This window comes from Hylaeus anthracinus, unplaced genomic scaffold (assembly GCF_026225885.1).
Source record: "Hylaeus anthracinus isolate JK02 unplaced genomic scaffold, UHH_iyHylAnth1.0_haploid 2, whole genome shotgun sequence".
Classification (NCBI taxonomy): Eukaryota; Metazoa; Arthropoda; class Insecta; order Hymenoptera; family Colletidae; genus Hylaeus; species Hylaeus anthracinus.
Genome location: NW_026534838.1, coordinates 2120137 through 2139172, shown reverse-complemented (window position 1 = coordinate 2139172; position 19036 = coordinate 2120137). Strand labels below are relative to the sequence as shown.

General features: G+C 43.9%; 1 protein-coding gene across 3 annotated transcripts in view; it reads left to right on the top strand.

Moving 5' to 3' along the window:
• LOC128892931 (nucleolar protein 4-like) overlaps positions 1–19036 on the top strand; it is a 101544-nt gene that overhangs the window by 70509 nt on the left and 11999 nt on the right. For all 3 annotated transcript variants that reach the window (XM_054153590.1, XM_054153591.1, XM_054153592.1), the window contains 3 exons: positions 3839–4078; positions 16092–16426; positions 18659–18862. In XM_054153590.1, coding sequence (XP_054009565.1) covers positions 3839–4078; positions 16092–16426; positions 18659–18862 — 779 coding nt within the window. The remainder of the gene's footprint in view (positions 1–3838; positions 4079–16091; positions 16427–18658; positions 18863–19036) is intronic.

Genomic DNA, 19036 nt, shown 5'->3' with positions numbered 1-19036 from the left:
ATGTTTTTAGAGGAAGTCCTAAGTCGAGGTCCTCACCAACCCACTTTCAAAATGATACAGAAAAGATTACAAACAAATATAGCTGCAGGATATACTGATACATAATTCATCACGTAGAAATCTCTCAAAATGCATAGGTTAGGTCAGCCACGTCCTCAGAGAAAACATTATGTCCTCGATAAAATACCCACTTCTAAAATGAAACAAGAAAGATTAGAGACACATATAGGTTACAAATCAGCTGTCTCCACCCCTTTGTGAGACTGTCTCCGCCCCTTTGTATTTCGTTTGGTTGTTACGACCGAGTCAGCCGTTAAATTTTCAAACGACCGAGGCTCTACTGTACCAACAGTTAGCACGACGTGTTCGAGAGAAGCTTTGATAAAAGCGACCTGGGCGCCGTCCGCGTTACGATTGACCAACGTATTTATTAACATGCACCGACACTCCAGCCTCGTAATCTCGTTACCGCGGCCTCTTACATGAAAGAGCGAGACGCACTCTTCACGCCTTGCGCGATGACGTTGCCTCGCGGTTCCGAGAATCGAGCGATTAATCAGACGAAGATCTTCGTGCCGCCATTGCGTCCTCCTTCGAGCTGATCCCGTGGCTCCTCGATCAGATGATTTCATTCTTTGTCCCTATCTCTTCGTACGACAAACTCTACGGTACATACGCGCAAACTGTGATTTTCATCTCCTAGCAACTGTACAGATAGAATTAATTGGTATCTAAGAAATTGTAACGCGAAATTATAGGTTGAAAGTGTAGGATCAGTTGGTTGGACTCTTCAAGAGCATCCTACTTGGTTGAAATAATTTGTCTTCTATATACATGCGCTGTATTACCGAGAAATTTAATTGTGAATATCTTTTCTCAATTTTGATTACACCTTGCGATTATTAAAATGAGTTAAAAGCTAGGTACACGTATCTGCCCCAAGGTGGTTAATACTGTAAAACCTTAATGATTGCAAGGAATTCACCGAGGTAACTAATCAGATCAGAAAAACTCCGGTTACACAGCACACGCGCTGTCAATCAAAATGAAGGTCTCCTTCCTCAGGATCAATTCTTCGTGCTGATTCGATTCGAAAAGTCCTTTTCCATTTCCCAATCCAAGGTCTTGTTGTCGAGATATAAACAGTTGAAGCTTGTACGCGTGCGAGCGCGTTGATAGGTGTGCCTAATGTGTGAGTGTGCGCATGCGCAGCCGCGTGATCAGCTGACTTGGGATACGAATGGCGCGCGCCAGGAAGTCGCAGCAGTAAACTTTAATTAATTATATGTAGTTACCGAAGCCACGGATTTCAAAATGGTAAAGGACTTTTCGATTCCTTTTCACACGAGGAATTGAGACAAGGTCTCAGTATAAATTCTCATATAATATCTCACATTGTATTAGGTAATTAAAATTTCGTACGGTACCTCATAGTTCATACGGTAGTTCTGGTCAAGTAAATAATCGAAATAGAGTTACCCGAGCATCTGAAATTTATATTAGGTTCAATGAGCCTGCCTGCGCCGAAATCTTTCACCAGGAAATTTCGCGCTGAACTTGTTCGTCTTCCGCTGTCGGACACGAGAGTCTTTAGTCATACGAGACGAAACGGGATCGATAATCGAGTGCGTGCACAATTGAGATGGGGTCGCAACCATTGGGCATGAGGTTTTAATTGACACTCGACGAACACACTGTCGCACTTGTGCCCCACGCTTACCGTGCCCCTATTACACCTCCTTTGGGGAGCAGAGATTGATGTTCAAATCTGGGTCTTACAAGAAATTCGAAATTTTCTAATTTTCATTGTTATTTGACACGTTCGTCCGAGAAATAAGTGATAGAATTTTCCATTAAGGAACTAAAAGGATTCGTTCCAAAAGTGACGCGATAATGAAAATAAATTATCTACTACGACTAATATTAATTTATCTAATTTTCAACAGTCCCGAGATAAAACGTGTTGAATAAGTTTTGAAGTTTTTAATAACTCGTGACATTTCCAACAAGTAAATACACTATCAGATTCGTAAAGCTTTTGATTAGTATATGAAATCACGGTGTAGCTCGATTTTTTATTTTCCATTCAATTTACACGACTGACTCTCGCACACTCAAATATGACGTATCAATTTGCTCGGAATTTCGCACAATTCACGAATTACAGTAGTCCATAAAACTACTCTACTCATTCTTACTCTAATCATTCTTTGTTCGGAATTCAAAGAAAAGCGTCGGCGATTGAATGGAAATTCGAGGGACACACGGTAGAGCGGGATCGGCGACGAAACCCGCGAGCTCGAGAATTCGATGAATGTCGGTGAATTTCGATAGTTGGACCTGTTGCGTCGTCGAACGTGGACCGTTTGAAGACGGGAAACATTGATCGATCGACGAACAGGAGCAATGTTGACGGTGGTAAGGTACTCTCGTATGAGCAAGGACTCTGTCGAACACCTGGCATGGGCATTGAGAATTGTTATCAACTCGCTGTTATTTAATCGGTGCCATTAAAACGTCGAGGTCACTTGTGGTCCAGCGAACAGGACTGTGGAGACTGCAGTTTACGATAGTGCGATTGGAGACGACGCCATTTCGAGAGAATGATTCTTTATTTAACACCGTTCACGCCGGCGTGTACCACCGGTGGGTCACGTTCGCGTGTCTATCAGACGGCGTGTACCACCGGTGGCTCACGCTGCCACAGCGCCGCCCCACGGTGAGAAACAGAAATACTAGCGCCGCCGTGAACGTGTTAATCTAACGAATATAAAAATTGTTTTAAATTCTGTTGTATCTTCGTGAAATTATCACCAATAGATTGATCAAATTTTCTTGATGAAAAAGAGTCCAAACACGACATCATTCGGACCATTTATAAATGTATGCGTTTAATGCATGATGCCCGCTTTGTTGTTACTCGGTGAACTCAGGTCGAAGTAGGTCGTGTTTGGACTCATTTTCATTGGAAAAGGGTAACCAATCTAATGGTAATGTATTGAGAAGATGCACTAGAAAAATTGTCAAAATCAATTTTCTTGAAACCGAGCAGACAGATGAAAATATTTTATTAGTTCTTTCTTATTTATTTCCTTGAAAATATTCAGATGATTAGTAACAAAGGAAACTTTTAAAGATTACGATTTATTTCCATAGAATTTCATGTGTCAATACGAATTAGCAACATATTTGATTCCGGTGCATAAGATACAATACATGTTGCACAGTATAGTAGAACTCCAACATCGAACTACACTAATTAACATTTGTCTCACTGTACCACATACAATTAGTCACACTTTACAACTGTCCAGTTAACATCATACAAAGGCGCACGTCGTCGGGATGCAGTAGACCCTCGATAAATGCAAATAAACAGGAATGGACGTTCCTAGCAATTCGTAGATATCCAATCCAATACAGAATGCATATAGTATACAACTATCCCTTCCACTAAAGTGCAACAAACGAGGTCCTCGCGCAATTATCGAGATTCCACTGTCTTGGATAACTCCAGGTATTTTCAATCTTTCACAGACACTATCCAATCAAAAGTTCACATTCGATTAATAAAATTCATCTGCAACCACGTCCAGTAGCGAGATAAAAGCACAAAGAATTGCATATAGCTGTCTCTCGGTACCACGTGAACATTACCAATAGCACCACGTCCAAAAGCGAACCCCCCCTCCCCCCATGCGATTCGCACCACCGCAAAACCATAGTCTCCGCTCCAGTCTCGCTGTTACCGGAAGTGAGCCCGATATCTCCCCTCCAACGGCACCATTCACCGTGTTAATCATGCCCTGAAACCAATTGGCACTTTTAATTTCGGCAGGCGCGCTCATGAAAGACGCGGATAAGCTGAAGCTGATGCTGCTCGCGTGGAATTATAATCTTCAACAGCAAGCTCAGGCTCAGGCTCAGGCCCAGGCCCAGGTACAGGCACAGGCGGCCAACGCGGCCCTCTCGCCAAATAACTCCTCGACAACCACGGCCACCACCGTTGGCACAACTGTCACCAGTCAATCGGCTATTTCCACGGCAAACAACACCATTAACAACTCCACACTTACAGGTAACGCCTTATCTTCATCGATCGACGGACAATATCCGTGGGAACGTCGTTTTTTAATGCTTCCCGGATCGTGATTTTTAACCGCTCAGGGGGTTTGCTTTAACGATTGGTTGCACCGTTGACAGAGGATAACGACGTGGCTTTCGTTGCGGGGACTGTACGCAGGCGAGACTTTTGATACTTTTTAGCGGCACGATTTGAGGAATTTCGATTTTTTTGTCGTTGATTATTTTAGTATAAGTAACTGTCGTTAGACAGCAAATTCAGCAAAATTCATTCGGCGGTAATAGACACCTTTTGCAATTTTTTGTGCTTTTTTTTCCTTGTGTACATTCGTCGCTCGTAAAAGTTCGCCCGATTGGCTCGTGTTAGACTTGTTAAATTCTGTGTTAAAAATGGGAAACGACGGAAATGGGACGAGGGTTTTAGTCGTCAAGGCTCCGCTGACGAAAGAGCGAGCGGAGGCTGTAAGGGGGTCCCCCGTCGCGGCGGACGGGTAAACGCGGAGACTTCAATGCTCAACTTTCGCGTCCTTCTCGGACGACGAGTGAATTGGAGGCTTCGCGGGGCCAAGGTGTACCGGCTATTTAGCTCGCGCGAGTTTTGTCGTCGCACACGACGTGACTAATGGACTGTCGGCTCGTGATGTGACGTGTAGGAAATTCAGAGTACGCCTTCTTTGGCCCTCGAAACCGAGCCGGGACGAGCCGATTCGGTGACGCGTACTGCCGTGTTAATCGGCCGCGATTAACGTCGGCAATTAACGCCGCGGCATTATACCGTAGGTCGAGCATCGTTTTGCATTTGTTGCGACAGAATGCAGGAATGATTCTGATTTTTCACTGATTCTTTTTATAATTCCATTTTAAATCCATTTCTTCGATACTTTTTACTCTTCATTTTTCATTCGTTTAATTTGTCATTTGTTTCGTTTGACTATTTTGCAACGACCTTCGGCGCGTTTATAAGTTATATTTTTTAACGTGTTATTGTATGAATAGTACAGATCTGCCAATATTTGATGTGGTCCTAGTAAAGTACATGAATATATACAAGTATGCCGTAGCTATTATTATTATCCTTGAGTAGTACAAGCTCTGATATTGTTACTACATTTAATATTTCCGTAATCGAGGTACCTTATATTATACATTGAAACATAAAGATAAACTAAACGAAATTTCTTTCGAATTTGTCAAAAGAAGTAGGAACCATTAGAGAATCACAAACATACAGGTTCTTAATGCGAACAAGTGTCAGCCATCTTGGTATTTAGAATACAGTGGGGCCATCTACCGTCGAAATTAGGAACTACATCGTCCTCAAGCCCAGTATCAACTTTCTATTAATTTACAACAACCGTTCTACCTAATACTTTTACAAAATTTGAAATACTTTTCGGACACTTGTTTCAGTACACCCGCGATCCTATAAAAAACATTATGAAAATATCTTGAAAATATCCAAGTCTAAAGGTTAATCTTGCCGCGTGCCAGGACACACCCTTTTCGTTCTTCGCAGTTCCCGGTACCAAAAGTGGTCCAGTTAGGCAAAGTTGCGGAAGGATAATTCACCGTTGCCCTCTGCTTCCCCCTCCCCCCTCCTACCTCTCCCCGCGGCCTATCTTCCTCCGCGGCAGCTATTCGAAACTGGTTTCGAAGCGGGCCTCCGCATCTCGGACGTGATCATTGCGTAATGAACCAGCCGGCGTAGACGCGATGGTACGCGCGCAACCAGACCTGCGGATCGTCCAATCTCTCGCCCTCCCCTTACCCGCCCCTCCTACGCTTCGTCGTTTCCCCATTCCCCTCTCCTCCTCCCAGCCCGTGGCGCTGACGGCGATGACCAGCGAAGAGTTGGCGTCTCGCGCGGGACTCGTCGCTTGCACGTTACCCGACTAGCGTTTCGCAAATCGATTTCGCGATAAACGCGAGCTCGACGGTTTATGATCGCGGCAGAAAATTCACCGGGAAAATGACGGACCATATTTCTCGGTGGTTTACCGTTGCTTTGCTTCGTTACGTGTCTCGTCCTCCTCTTCGCGCTCCAAGTTCGGAACCCCGTTAATTGAAATGTTCGACGCTCGAGGGTTCGAGGGTTGCGAGTTTTTATTGTCTTTTTAGAATGTTATTAACGAGGGAAGAGAGGTATTGGTATTGGACATAATTTGATCTCGGTTCTGTGTATTTATCGATGTTTTAGAGCGTTCTTTGATTGAAAATGCTTAGAAATATCGGTTAGAAAATTGTACGAGTATGGGTGTGTCTATGGATGTTTGTTGGTTGAGGTTTCGTATCTTAGAAGGTTTATGAGAGAATAATATTTTTGACTTCCCAAGTTTAATTTCGGTTCGATTTTAAAATTCGACAAATTTTATTTAATGATAAGAGTTCTGCAACAACAATTCCATCCTTTTCCCTTCCGGTTGTTTTTGTCTGCGGTAAGGAAAGTGGCGGCAGATAGCGGGGAATCGTGATTCGTTGATAACGGTAGCGAACGATTGCTTCAATGGGTTGTAGAAGTTTCATTTAAATTTATTTTAATTTTTGGAGGAAGTTCAGGCTAACGTTTGTAATATTACATTAATATTAAATATGAGAATGGTATTTTAGACGCAGGGTTAATAATAGCACAACAAACTTTTGTTTACTGATATTTCACGTGAATAAGTTTTCAAGAATGCTACTTCTCTCTTCAATGGTAACCGAAGAAATAATTTCCACAACACGACGAATAAATCGTCGTTCTGTCATCGTGTGGTTATCTGGATTTTTAATCAGTTAATATGCTCCTTACCATGCTCAAGATGCGCCTTAACGGTAAAGAATCTTTCCTCGGTGATGTTTACCAAAGAGAACGCGTATTGCATGGTGGATGCTCCTCTCCTGCGATGGGCAATGCTGATTTTGCTTACAACAAAAGCAATTCCTTCGTACTTGTCTTCGTTTGTTTACGAAGGTTAGTTTCAACATAGTTTTAGAAATTACGAATATTTCTTCAATTTGTTGTCTCGTATTTCACGAAAGTTATCAAGAAAGTGTCTTTCAATTTTTCTTGTCAAAGCGCGACTTTTTATTTATCAATTTTGTTCTTTCGAAATTTTGGTGATTTAATATCCTTTCGATGAATTTGTTTTCTAAAGATATCATTTATCATTCTCGAATTTCTTCCTCTCAAAGTTTTGCGGCATTTATTAATGATCCATGCAAAATTAATCCACCTATGATGTCGGGTTCTCAAAAGAAGAAATTCAAATGAAGGACATTTCACTGACCATTAGGCGAGGGACCGTTTGCTTTTTCAGAAAGGTGAATTCTCACGGGAGATTCAAAACTGAGATACGGTTGCAAAATGAAACTTCATGCAGGTTTTCCCAGCGATCTTTTCAGCTTGATTCAGCCGGGGAATGGAAGGTCTTCATCGAGAAATCGATTTTGCGAAATGCTTTTAGCCGAAAAGACGCTGACCATGGGGGTTGGACAAAAATAATTTACTCGTGGCAAAAGATACCGCGTTATGTTATGTAAAATTCGCATAATCTTTGAAAGAAATTTCTGGCTGTGATGCATGATGATTTTTCACATTACTTATGAAGCCAGAATAGTTTTATAATCAAAAGAAGTGCACGAAAATTGAGAAATGTCGATAAAGAAACGAATGTTGAAAGCCACGTACAGATGAAAGGACCAAAGCAACCGAAGGCACATGTGCCAACGTTCGAGAAAATTCAAGCACATGTGTTGTCAGTTGCCTTTGGCTCTTTAGCTTTCATACACGCGACTAAACACCAACATAGCCTTAGATCGTCATCATGTTGTTACAAAGCTGCGTAGGGACCAATGAGTCAAAGCAATCGAAGGCACATGTGCTCGAATCTTGGCGCACATTGGCACATATACCTTCAGTACCCTCGGTTTATTGATCTGTACGTATGTTCAGTGAGACGGAGGTCTAACAGCATATCTGCGTATCCTTAGCATTTTGCAATTTAAAAAATTTATTTCGTAATCCGGGACCCTGTCGTTTTACAAAAATTTATTTCCCAATACCTTAAATGGACACTACACATTCCCAACCGAATCGCGAGGTCCTCCATTCGAGAAGACCATTTGCCAAATGAATTCCACGTTCTTCCTCCTTTCCACGACGAAGATTCTTCCAGGAGCGTCGACGATTTTTCATCGCGCTTACGAATATCGAAATTCCGAATCTCGTCGTTCGTATAATCAGCAGTCGACTTCGCGATAGGGAATCTCCGCTTTAATGACCAATGACATTTACGAAAGTAACGCGAAGAAACGTCTGCAGCGAGGCGAATCGTATCTCCGGCGATTTTCCCATATGTTGGTTTGTTTCGTCACGAATACTTTCGTTTTCTCGTCATGGACGTACGCGCGTATCGTGAGGTGATTTTCGGATAAGGAGAATCTTGATAAGTCCTCGCGACGGTGAATCATTTCGCATTTGCATGTCGGAGTATCATAAAAGCGTCGTACGCTTCAGACCCGGGACCAATTCATGGGATGACGAAATGTTCGTCGATAAGATCGACGAAGACCTCCTCAGGTACTGGCTTGATCAAAAATTAAATTCACGTTGAACCATGTATCATTAAGACATTAACGCTAGGTTTATGGAGCATCATGTACCCATTCCTATTTTCACAAGGTTTCAAAGAAATTGTTTATACTTTTTGACAACCAGTTATGCTGACTTTTACATTATAACACGACGAGGATATATACAAATTTAATTCTGTCTAACAAAGAGAAGCCGCGAACTTGGGGCTAATTAACTTTAGTAAATCTTATTAATGAATCTTTTGATTGCGAAATTCTAAAGGGTACGTCAAGGTCAGTCGAATTTTTAAAAAATGTCACCTTATAGAGAATGATAAGATGAAACTTTTGTTACATTTACAGTTTATTCATACGACGTTCAGTTTCAAAAAATTAAATGTAGTCAAAGTTTTCCCTTATCATTCTTTATAAGGTGATATTTTCTAAAAATAGATTGAAAGATAGATGAAAAAATAGATAGATGGATAAAAATAGATTGATGTAAAAATTCTCTGAGTCCAATTTTCGAGGACGTACATACAGGATGTCCACGCTAAAGTGTGACAAACGCATATTTCAATAACTATTGATGATACGAAGGCACATGTGCCAACGTTCACCAGGATTCAAGCACATGTGCTGTCAGTTGCTTTGGCTCTTTGGCTTTCATACACGCAACTAAACACTAATATAGCCTTAGATCGTCGTCATATTGTTACAAAGCTGCGTAGGGACCAATGAGTCAAATCAATCGAAGACACATGTGCTTGAATCTTGGCGAACATCGGCACATGTGCCTTCGTATCATCAATAGTTATTGAAATACGCGTTTGTCACACTTTAGCGTGGACACCCTGTATACCCCCTTCACAGTCAGAAGGTTAAAAGCACTCCTCCACTAATAGAAGTCTAATGAGAAATCTCCGTAAACCTATTGTTAACATACTTATTGTTAGTCCACCTAGCCAAGGAAACCTCCAAAACCTAATGGCTCATTATCGCCCTCAAGAATCTCGAATCGGGATTCCCGATATTGCCTTGGGGGGGAGGTCCAGTCTATTCAGACCCACGACTTCCGAATTCCTCCGACGTTCACGATCCCGGTGGACTCTCCTCCGCCGTGTAACAGTCCGAGCGACGAGATAAAACATCCTCGTTCGCACAGCACGGTGGTATCCCGTAGCCGGTCGGCGGAGCCGTGGGCGTGCGCCAGCTCGTCCGTGAATTTTGTTGCACGGTCGCTATGTAGCGGCTAGAAAAAGAGGAAGTCGCCGCGGCCGGGTATTAGTTTCCTTTTGCGGGAAGCGGCTAAAAGAATGAGGAGGACGAACTGCCGGGTGGGGTGGCGACTGATTTCAGGTTCAGTCCGGCCGGCGAGTTCAGGAACGACGCAGGCGGGATTGGGTTTGGTAACCGGCTTTCTAGCCAACCTAGCCGGGTTCGCGCGTACCCCCTGGCCCCCTCTGCCGCATTTGCGACGACGGCATCCGCTCGCCCGAGGCCGGGAACCCTCGGCGCACGTAGTACCGTACCCCACGAGCTCGTACATGCCGCGTGTACATTCGGCTCAAGCGTGTTATGTCATCCCGTAAGTAATGTGGCTCCTCTAGCTCCGGACCCCAGCCACGGATAAATAACCTTCTGTTAATGGCCGAACTCTAGGACTTTTGTTACGTCCGAGGGGAGTTCGAGATCCTCTCACACCTGGGCTCTCGCATCTCCACCAATGAAACTTGAGTTTGTCGAGTGCGTGTGGGGCAACCGAGCTTGGTAGTTCACTTTCTGACAGAGCTGAGTTTCCCAGCTGTGAATGAAGCTAATCGAAAGTGGCATGGGAACGTGGTGAATCAGTTTGGGGACACCAGGAGTCGTCCTAAAGTTAGTTAACCTGTTGTGACAGGTGTTTTGTTGACGTAGCTTGGCAAACCACTTTCTGATGTACATACCTCAATTTCCCAGGTGTGAATGAAATTAATTGAAAATAGCCTGGGATGAATTAATTTCAAGACACCAGGAGTCGTTCTAGAGTTAATCAAGTACACAGTGCACTTTATCCTTAATTTACACGAATTTACATTCCTCCTGTACATACTTCGTCGAATTCATTTAGGATAATTCTTGCGTCATGGGGGCTCTGTTGTCACGGAATGTTGACATAAACTCACCAAACCTTTCTCTCCCCAAAACTGATACAAACCTACAAAGTTTGATGTTACCTGTTGGTTAGAATTGCTGTAGTCCAACGATGGCTAACGTGACCAAACCAAGAAATCCTTTCCCTGACCAGGGGCAACGTAAAGTGGAGCCAGCAGCGCTTGCCGCGTTCGCCATGCCCTCGAATTGTTTGAACCGAGTGTACAGGCGCAAGAACCAAGGTGCAGCAACCTCGAAGCCGCTTGAACTAGGTAGGAAGAGAGAAGGAGAGTCAGTGCTGCGCCGCCTCCTGGACGAGGGTCCAGTTTCCTGGGTCGTCTACTCGCGCGTTCAGTTACTGGTTCTACCGGAATCTTCCTGGAAGCGTGTGTGCGATCGTTGAACGCAGAATTAGAATCGACGACGTAGGGTGGGCGATTACCCGGCGCCTGGCTTTCTACTTTGCCATACAGCAGGGATTTTCTTCGATATCCTCGGTTCCTTAGTACCTAACCTAAAGCAAATACCATGCTGAGACTATGGTGTCTTCCTTCGTACAGTCTTTTCTAGATGATGCCATCGAGAGCATGGATAGTCCACCATTTTTCGTCTAATATCGGAAGTTGTTAGTTTGATGTGGATCTTCTAAATAACACACGCCACATTATGATTGTTTAATATAACTTTAATTAAGAAATGAAAATGGAAATGGAAATAGTATAATATAAGTCCGCAACACTAACGCACTTTTGATTGTGAGCACAGCAGCAGAGAGTTTGGTTCGTATGACGACCAGCTAACGACTAAATGACCGTTAAGAAATAACGAAGAAACAAAGGAAAAATTAAAGAGGGTACACTGTATCTCCTTACCTACCAAAATGTTTCCGGAGATAGAGGGACAGATGGCGCTTTAGTCACACCCAAAACAAACAAGATAAGGAGATGGGACTAGATACTTGTACTTTCTCTAATAGAAGCATCAGGTTAGATTGAAACATCGAGGGTTCTGGTGTAGATCAGGGTTAGGTCTGAGTTAGTACCTAGTTCTTTTTTATGCTTCCGGAGATAGAGGGACAGATGGCGCTTTAGTCACGCTCAAAACAAACAAGATAAGGAGATGGGACTAGATACTTGTACTTTCTCTAACAGAAGCATCAGGTTAGATTGAAACATTGAGGTTTCTGGTGTGGATCAGGTTAGGTCTGAGTTACTACCTAAATTAAAACCTTGTGGGAACTATGATGCTTTCCTTGTGCTTTGGTTTGTACTTTCTTTTTTTAATGACTTCATTGAGTGCCTAGATAGTCCACCATTTATCTACTTCGTCTAATATTGAAAGTATCAGGTTGGACCAAAACATTGAGGGTTCTAGTGTGGATCAGTCTAAGATATTTTCTTTCAGCAATGGCTTCTTTATTATTTCTATGATTTCAAGGGTTTTCGAGGTCTTAGTGACAATATACAGAAATTGTGGGCTTGAAACTGAGGGCTTGGAGTCTCAAGTTTGGGGTCAAGAATATACCAAAGCCTTTGCTGAATTGGGACCTCCTGGTTAGTGAACTCAACGGTAGACGTGTTTACCGCAATATGTACACGCATCTGCAAAACAAGGTTGGTTATTTAATCAGGCTACATGTACCTCGCAACGGAAGACTTTAATTGTGTACTGGAATTCGTATCTTGCCATCGTTGGAAAAGATCAAGTTCATCCCAGATTTCTTCTACAACACGTTCCGAATACATTCGGAGTACATTGTGCAGACCTAATATACAGTATACTTTCTGGTTCAGAATCTTAGATTACTAGACGTTAATTGTGTTCATCATTTACGCCTACACTATGGGTATTCATGTTCGCGAGGGTTCGTTAGGATTCTTGAAGTCTTCTACTGGATGACAATCTACTCAGTTTATTGACTGTTCGTTTACAGTTCTACAGTGCTCGAGTCATAGCAAAACATACTTATCATCCTTATAGCCTGTGTACATCCTTTTGAATGTTCTATTTGCTTTTTGGTACATTTCGTGTCTCCACCTAACCTAACTCTCCTCGTGAGGCTTCAAGAATACCCATAGAATTCTTTAAACACACCAGACCTAGCAATCTGGTGAATTACATACAACTTTCCTTTTGTTGCTGATTACCGAGTTGTTTTGGTTTAGAAATTACACCAAGCGAATATCTTGAAGAGAGTCCAGACTTCATGAGGGTTTTTTTATTGAATAACAATTTGTTTACCCAGTTATTGACTATTCATTTATGGTTCTACAGTGTTCAAGTCATACATGCCTCTTGTATCTTCCTTTTGAATATCCTCTTTGCTTATTTGCTACATTTCGTGTCTCCACCTAACCTAACTCACCTCGTAAAGCTTCAAGAACCCCCATCGAGTTCTTTAAACACTCCTAAGCTAGCAATCTGGTGAATTACATCCATCTCTCTTTTCATTGCCGATTACCGAGTTGTTTCGGTTTAGAAATGACTCGAAGCGAATATCTTGGAGAGAGTCCGGGGTTCATCTTTTCTAATCGAGCCTCTGGAGGAGGCAAAAGTCCGTGAGCAGCCTTTTTACGGTTCCCCTGCGGCACTCCCTACCCACGATCCACGAGCAACACTTCGTAGGTTCACGTGAGCCTCTTGCCGGTCAGACTTGTACCTGTCCTCGCCGATATCCTCGTGAAAGCACCTTTGCCGTACATTCTCTCCCGGGATCGTGACGATGGAGCAGCGTGCCTTTTTCTTGCACCTCGTGGTAGGGATCTACTTAGACTTATTACGGGTTTTGGAAACAGGTCGGCCTTTTTGCGCGGAAAGGATACGTTCCTAAGCGACGCGTCGACTCGCCGCTGAGAATGCCGCCATAACGACAGGGGTCGGTATTCGAACAGTGTCACGTGGACTGCAAATCGAGTCCGATAAATTCGTCGTTCTTGAAACCTCGTTTACGTTTATTCCAATCTCTGCGAAGAGCGCAGACTTTATTCGGCGATAGAGTTACAGGAATAATCCTTGACCTGGGTCAACGCGTGAACCTAGCGCGCAGGAAGTTTGAACCCGTTGGCTAGTTTGCGGCTAATATGATTAGGATAAGTGGGATCCATGGAATACTAATTTGGCTCGATGGAGACTGACGCTTTCAAATAATATGCAGCTGTAAACGTGGAGACTTGGAAACGACTTCGTAATGGACTTAACGGGTTAACTCGAAGTTGGTAACCACGCTCGTTCAGGAACCGTTAAGACACCAGCTGGCTCCTTGCTACGAGTCCTTGCTAACACTTGGCGATATTCTTGTGCTCTCGTTTGGATTATACATATTTGCAATGAAGTTAAGGAACGATGTTATCTAACGATTCAGGTAGTGCTCTAAGACTCAGGTTCGTAATCCTTGAGAATGTGTTCCCGCAACCTCCTATCTCTAGCTTTTCAAGTTGCTAGCGCCTCTGCTGCTTGTTATATTCTCTAAAACAGAAGACTGACGCCAACTTCTATTCAGCGGTGTACGATACTCCAGCTTGGACATGACAACAACTCAGGACTAGTTACCCTGTCGCGTTTGTGTCGTAAATTGGAACAACTAATGCCAACAGCACGTTTACCCTCGGATACCAGCATGATGAAGTTCTTAGGAAATGCTACTTCTTCGATCATCCCTAATCAGCGGCGTCACGCGATCCGAAAGTGGCTTGCGTTCCTCGTTATTATATTCGCGGCGTAAATACCACCCATGTGTTTGTTGCTCTCCGATGCATCTAACCAGTGAATAGCTCCCAATGCGACCGTGGGAAGAAACGGTCCTCCGTTCCTTCCGTGGTCAGGAATTAAGACGAACCACCCTGCTCAGCTCTCTGGGGTCTAGCAATGCTTCCGACTAGAAGCATTTCATTTAGCAGCAATGCTACAAATTAGGATTCAGTATTAAAATTTATATTATTTTCTAGAAATCTATTGTTGATGATATCGAAAAATCTGTCCAAAAGGATACAGGAAGCCTTGCACCTGGGTGAATGTAGATGTCTATGTTAGGTCTGGGTTTAAGTGACTCCTACTAGCAATGCTCCTGATCAGAAATCCTTTGTAGATGATATCAACAAAATTTATTCAAAAGCATACAGGAAGCCTTATACTTTTGTGAATCTCAATGTTTAGGTTAGGCCAAGGTTTATGTGAATCATACACAGTGATTTCTACATCATCCTAGAGACTTCTATGTAACTGCAGCGCCACCTAGATAACTCCAGTACTTCCCCCTAACTAACTAAGCTATAATGACGAAAAGTATGCGTTGATATGAGTTGGACATAATACATCCATAAATGAATAGTCCATAAATTTCGCAGCTGGGATCTGTCATCGGCGATCGTTTAACGCGTCGCTCACGCGATGGTGTTGTTGCCGGTGACGTTTTATTGATTTATTTAGCGTGCAGGGGGACGGAGCTTCGAAGAAAGTTGCCGGATCGACAGATGCGCCTAAGTTCCGCGAGAAGCCGAGAAGTTATTTGAATTGTCTTCGCGGCCAGGCGCAACAAGTTGACAGACGCTGTTCCAGATACAGAAAAACTTTACGATGTAATATCGAGTTACGCAACTCGGTGGGTGCGTTGTTGTGAATGCGAAATGGGACGTTCCGTTTCACGGTTTGGTGTAATTCGTCGGCGTGAAAGAAACTGTTCTAATGATAGAGCGTTGTTACGTGTTCTTCGCGTAATCAGATGTTTGAAAGCTGTTCTTTGTTCCCTTGGATGAGGCTATAACCTCCGTCGGGCATGATACTCCCGTGCAGAAATAATTGAAAGGGAACTAATTTGCACTTGCAAATGAAATTAATTTAGGTGCATTGTTGGGGAGGTAATTTAGACTGACGCATGTGAGTATACAACATTGTATATTTGTGGGGTGTGTAGGGAGTTTAAGGACCGGTAACTATGTGTCATTGGCACCAACTGACATTCAAGATTTTCCACAATTCTAAGTCAACAATGGCCGCTCTGGGAGGTACTGGAGTTATCTAAGAGGCGTTGCAGTTACTTAGGGGACGCTTAGTTGGGAGAAAGTACTAGAGTTATCTAGGGGGCACTGCAACTATTTAGGGGGTGCTACAGTTACATAGAAGGCTCTAGGATGATGTATAAGTCACTGTATCAGCATAGATGACGTTTCAGTCGCTGTGGCCCAGTACAGTATTAACGTCGACTGCCATTCAATTTCATTTCAAACCCATTCAAACTCCTTGAGAACATTTTTATCAGTTTTACATCTATTCCAATGGTTTTCCCGAGTCACCATAATCTTGACCAGTCGTCTTTGATTTTTCAGACTCGCGAAACGGCTCCTCGGATCTGGTAGACATGCCCGCCGGAACCGTTCCTAATTTGGGCACCGTGGCCGGAGTCGGGAGCGAGGACATGGCATCCTTGTGGGCATCCTACGCCATGGGATTGAAGAAGACGCCGCCGCCTGGGTCGTCAGCGACACCCTCGCGATCCGATCGCGATCGAGAGTCCAGTCCACCGGGCGGCGAAGGGACGGGGAGCGCTCACGACGAGACCAGCAGCAGCGGCAATAAAGAGGACGAGGACGACGACGACGAGGATGCCGACGAGAGGCTGGATCCCAGACATCATGACCCGGAGCGTCTGAAGGCTTTCAACGTGAGTGCGCGTTTTACGTAATTCTCGCGGTCCGCTTCTTTTTCGGGACGATGAGGACTGGAGGGGGAGGAGACTTCTGGGTTACGAGCGTTTCGGAGGATCGCGAACTTCAATTCCAGTTTCAAAGAGAATTCTTAAACAGTGTTACCTAATCGCGAAAGCGGGCAAGGTTAGGGTGGAAAGAAACAATATATTCGTCTAGTAGTGTTTGGGATTTATTGTAGGGATGCACTTTGCATTAAGATCCTTGGAGCCCTAGCCCCATCTTTTATTAGATGTCTCCATGGATTCAGCTCGTCGTTGATCCATGCTGTTCTTCCTTAGTTCTGTTTCTTGTAGACCGTACCGCATAACAGTCTACAGGCCTTACTTCTTCGCCCGGGCCACTCCCTCGAGGATCATAATAAGATTCTTGGATAATATCCGTCCTAGTTTAGATCCTACGAGTGTCTAAGACCGTGAACGGTTCAACAAGTGTTGTTCAATCAGGCCTGAATATTGCGTGCAACATGCTTCGTCCCATCACTAGTCATCACTTAGAGTTAGGTTATAGTTCCACCTATTAAGATGAATGGTAGGAGGTCTCCCAAGTTGACTCTTTCTTCGTCCGGAATATAGGTAGCTTCATTAATGAGCCCCCCGTGATAAACTCAAGACGAGACATCTCATTCTCCCAACCTATCCTCTATGCAGCCTTCGCCCAATTTGCGCCACTGTTCCTTAACTGACGAGTCTTAACAATATTTAATGACCACACGTGTTATTTCAGCATGTGACATTCCAAATTAACTATCATCCAAATACTCAAATCCCACTAGAACATCTTCAGCGTATCGTACACCGTCGGCAAACAGCTATGTCAATCTAATTACGCGTAATAAATGTCGCAAGGAAAGTGCAACACCTGAAACCGCATCCCGGTCGCAGAGCGTTCTAGCCATTTCCTTCCGCGATGGTTGCGTTAAACCGGAAATGGCGAGTTTAATGCGGCTGCCGTTACCGGCTGTAACCGCGTAAAAAGGTACGAACTTGTTCGCGCATTTTCAACACGAAGAAAACAGCCTTAGGGAAAACGGCCAGCGGCGAGCGATCCAATGAAGCCGGCTGGCGTCGGACTTTCGCCGAAAAGGCCTCAATTATCGTAAAATTTTATGAAGGCGTCGCTGGCCTCCCGCACCGGGATAGACCTCTGGCGGTGTTGTATTAAACTCCGACGGTAAAAAACAACCCACGAGAAAACGGTCTCACTGTTGAACACTACGGTTCAACAGGGTTACAAATTCAGGTTTATGAATTGCATAACGAAGAGAGAGCTAATTAATGTAATCATCAAAGGATAACAATGTTTAAGGAGCTTCGAAGCTGTGAGGTTACAGGCTTGAATCACTTGGGACGTTAACTAACTGTGGCGCTAATAGTAGGCGGGGCATCCACCTGTGGCGCTACTAGTTCTAGTGAAACTCCTGATAGCGTCACGGTCACAAGTCAATAATGAAAAATAACCCCAAATTAACGTTTTCAGCATTGCTCTGGAGATTACAGTCGAATTCTATATCAAAAAGAAGGTTAATTATTATCGTGTCTCTAATTACGTAATACTGAGGAAAAGAACAATTTTTAAGAAGCTTTGAAGCTATGCTGTTGTGGACTTTAAAGTCTTGAAACTCTTGAGCGCTATATGCGAACCTTAAACTAACTGTGGCGCCACTAGTAGGCGGGGCATGTACCTGTGGCACTACTAGTTCGATTGAAACTCCTGATAGCGTCACGTTCACCGCCAATAATGAAAAATAACCCAAAAGTAAACGAGTCTTCAGCACTCCAATGGAGGCTATAGTTGAATTGCATATCAAAGAGCAGATTACTGACTACAATTATCATGTTCCTAATTGGGTAATACTGAGAAAAGGATGGGAACGCCCGCCGATCCTCGGACCTATGAGGTCACAGGCTTTAAATCCTCGGTACTCTCGAACGCTACGCGCGGAACTTACGCTAAATGGTCTCCTCAGCGGGCACGTTTCCTCCCCTTCTCCGTCGCGGAACCTGAAATCTAACCAGGGTCCGCAGCTGGCCGTGAGCCGGGCAACGAGCAGCTCCTTTATTAATTACAATTAGTTTAATAGGGGCCCCGTGCGCTCCCACCACCGTAAAATTCTTAATTCCGCCGGCAGCGAAGTGTACGGGCTCGTTTAATTCATTCCGCGGCGGTCCGTCCGCGTTCCCTTACAGATGTTCGTCAGGCTCTTCGTCGACGAGAACTTGGATCGCATAGTGCCCATCTCCAAGCAGCCCAAGGAGAAGATACAGGCGATCATCGACAGCTGCACCAGGCAGTTCCCGGAGTTCGCCGAGAGAGCCAGGAAGAGGATCAGAACGTACCTGAAGAGCTGTCGGAGGAACAAACGGGGCAGGGAGGGCGCGCCTTGGGACGCGGTGAGTTTCTCTCTGTATATCTTCGTGGCATGTTGGTAGGACCGTTAGTTGTTTTTTAAAATGGAGTTGAGATGTGCAGTTTTGAGGGGTACCAGCAGGTGACAGTAGCTTTGTTCTATATTGACGGCTTTGTATACTTGGTAGGTCAATTATAGAGAACTGTTATATTTATAG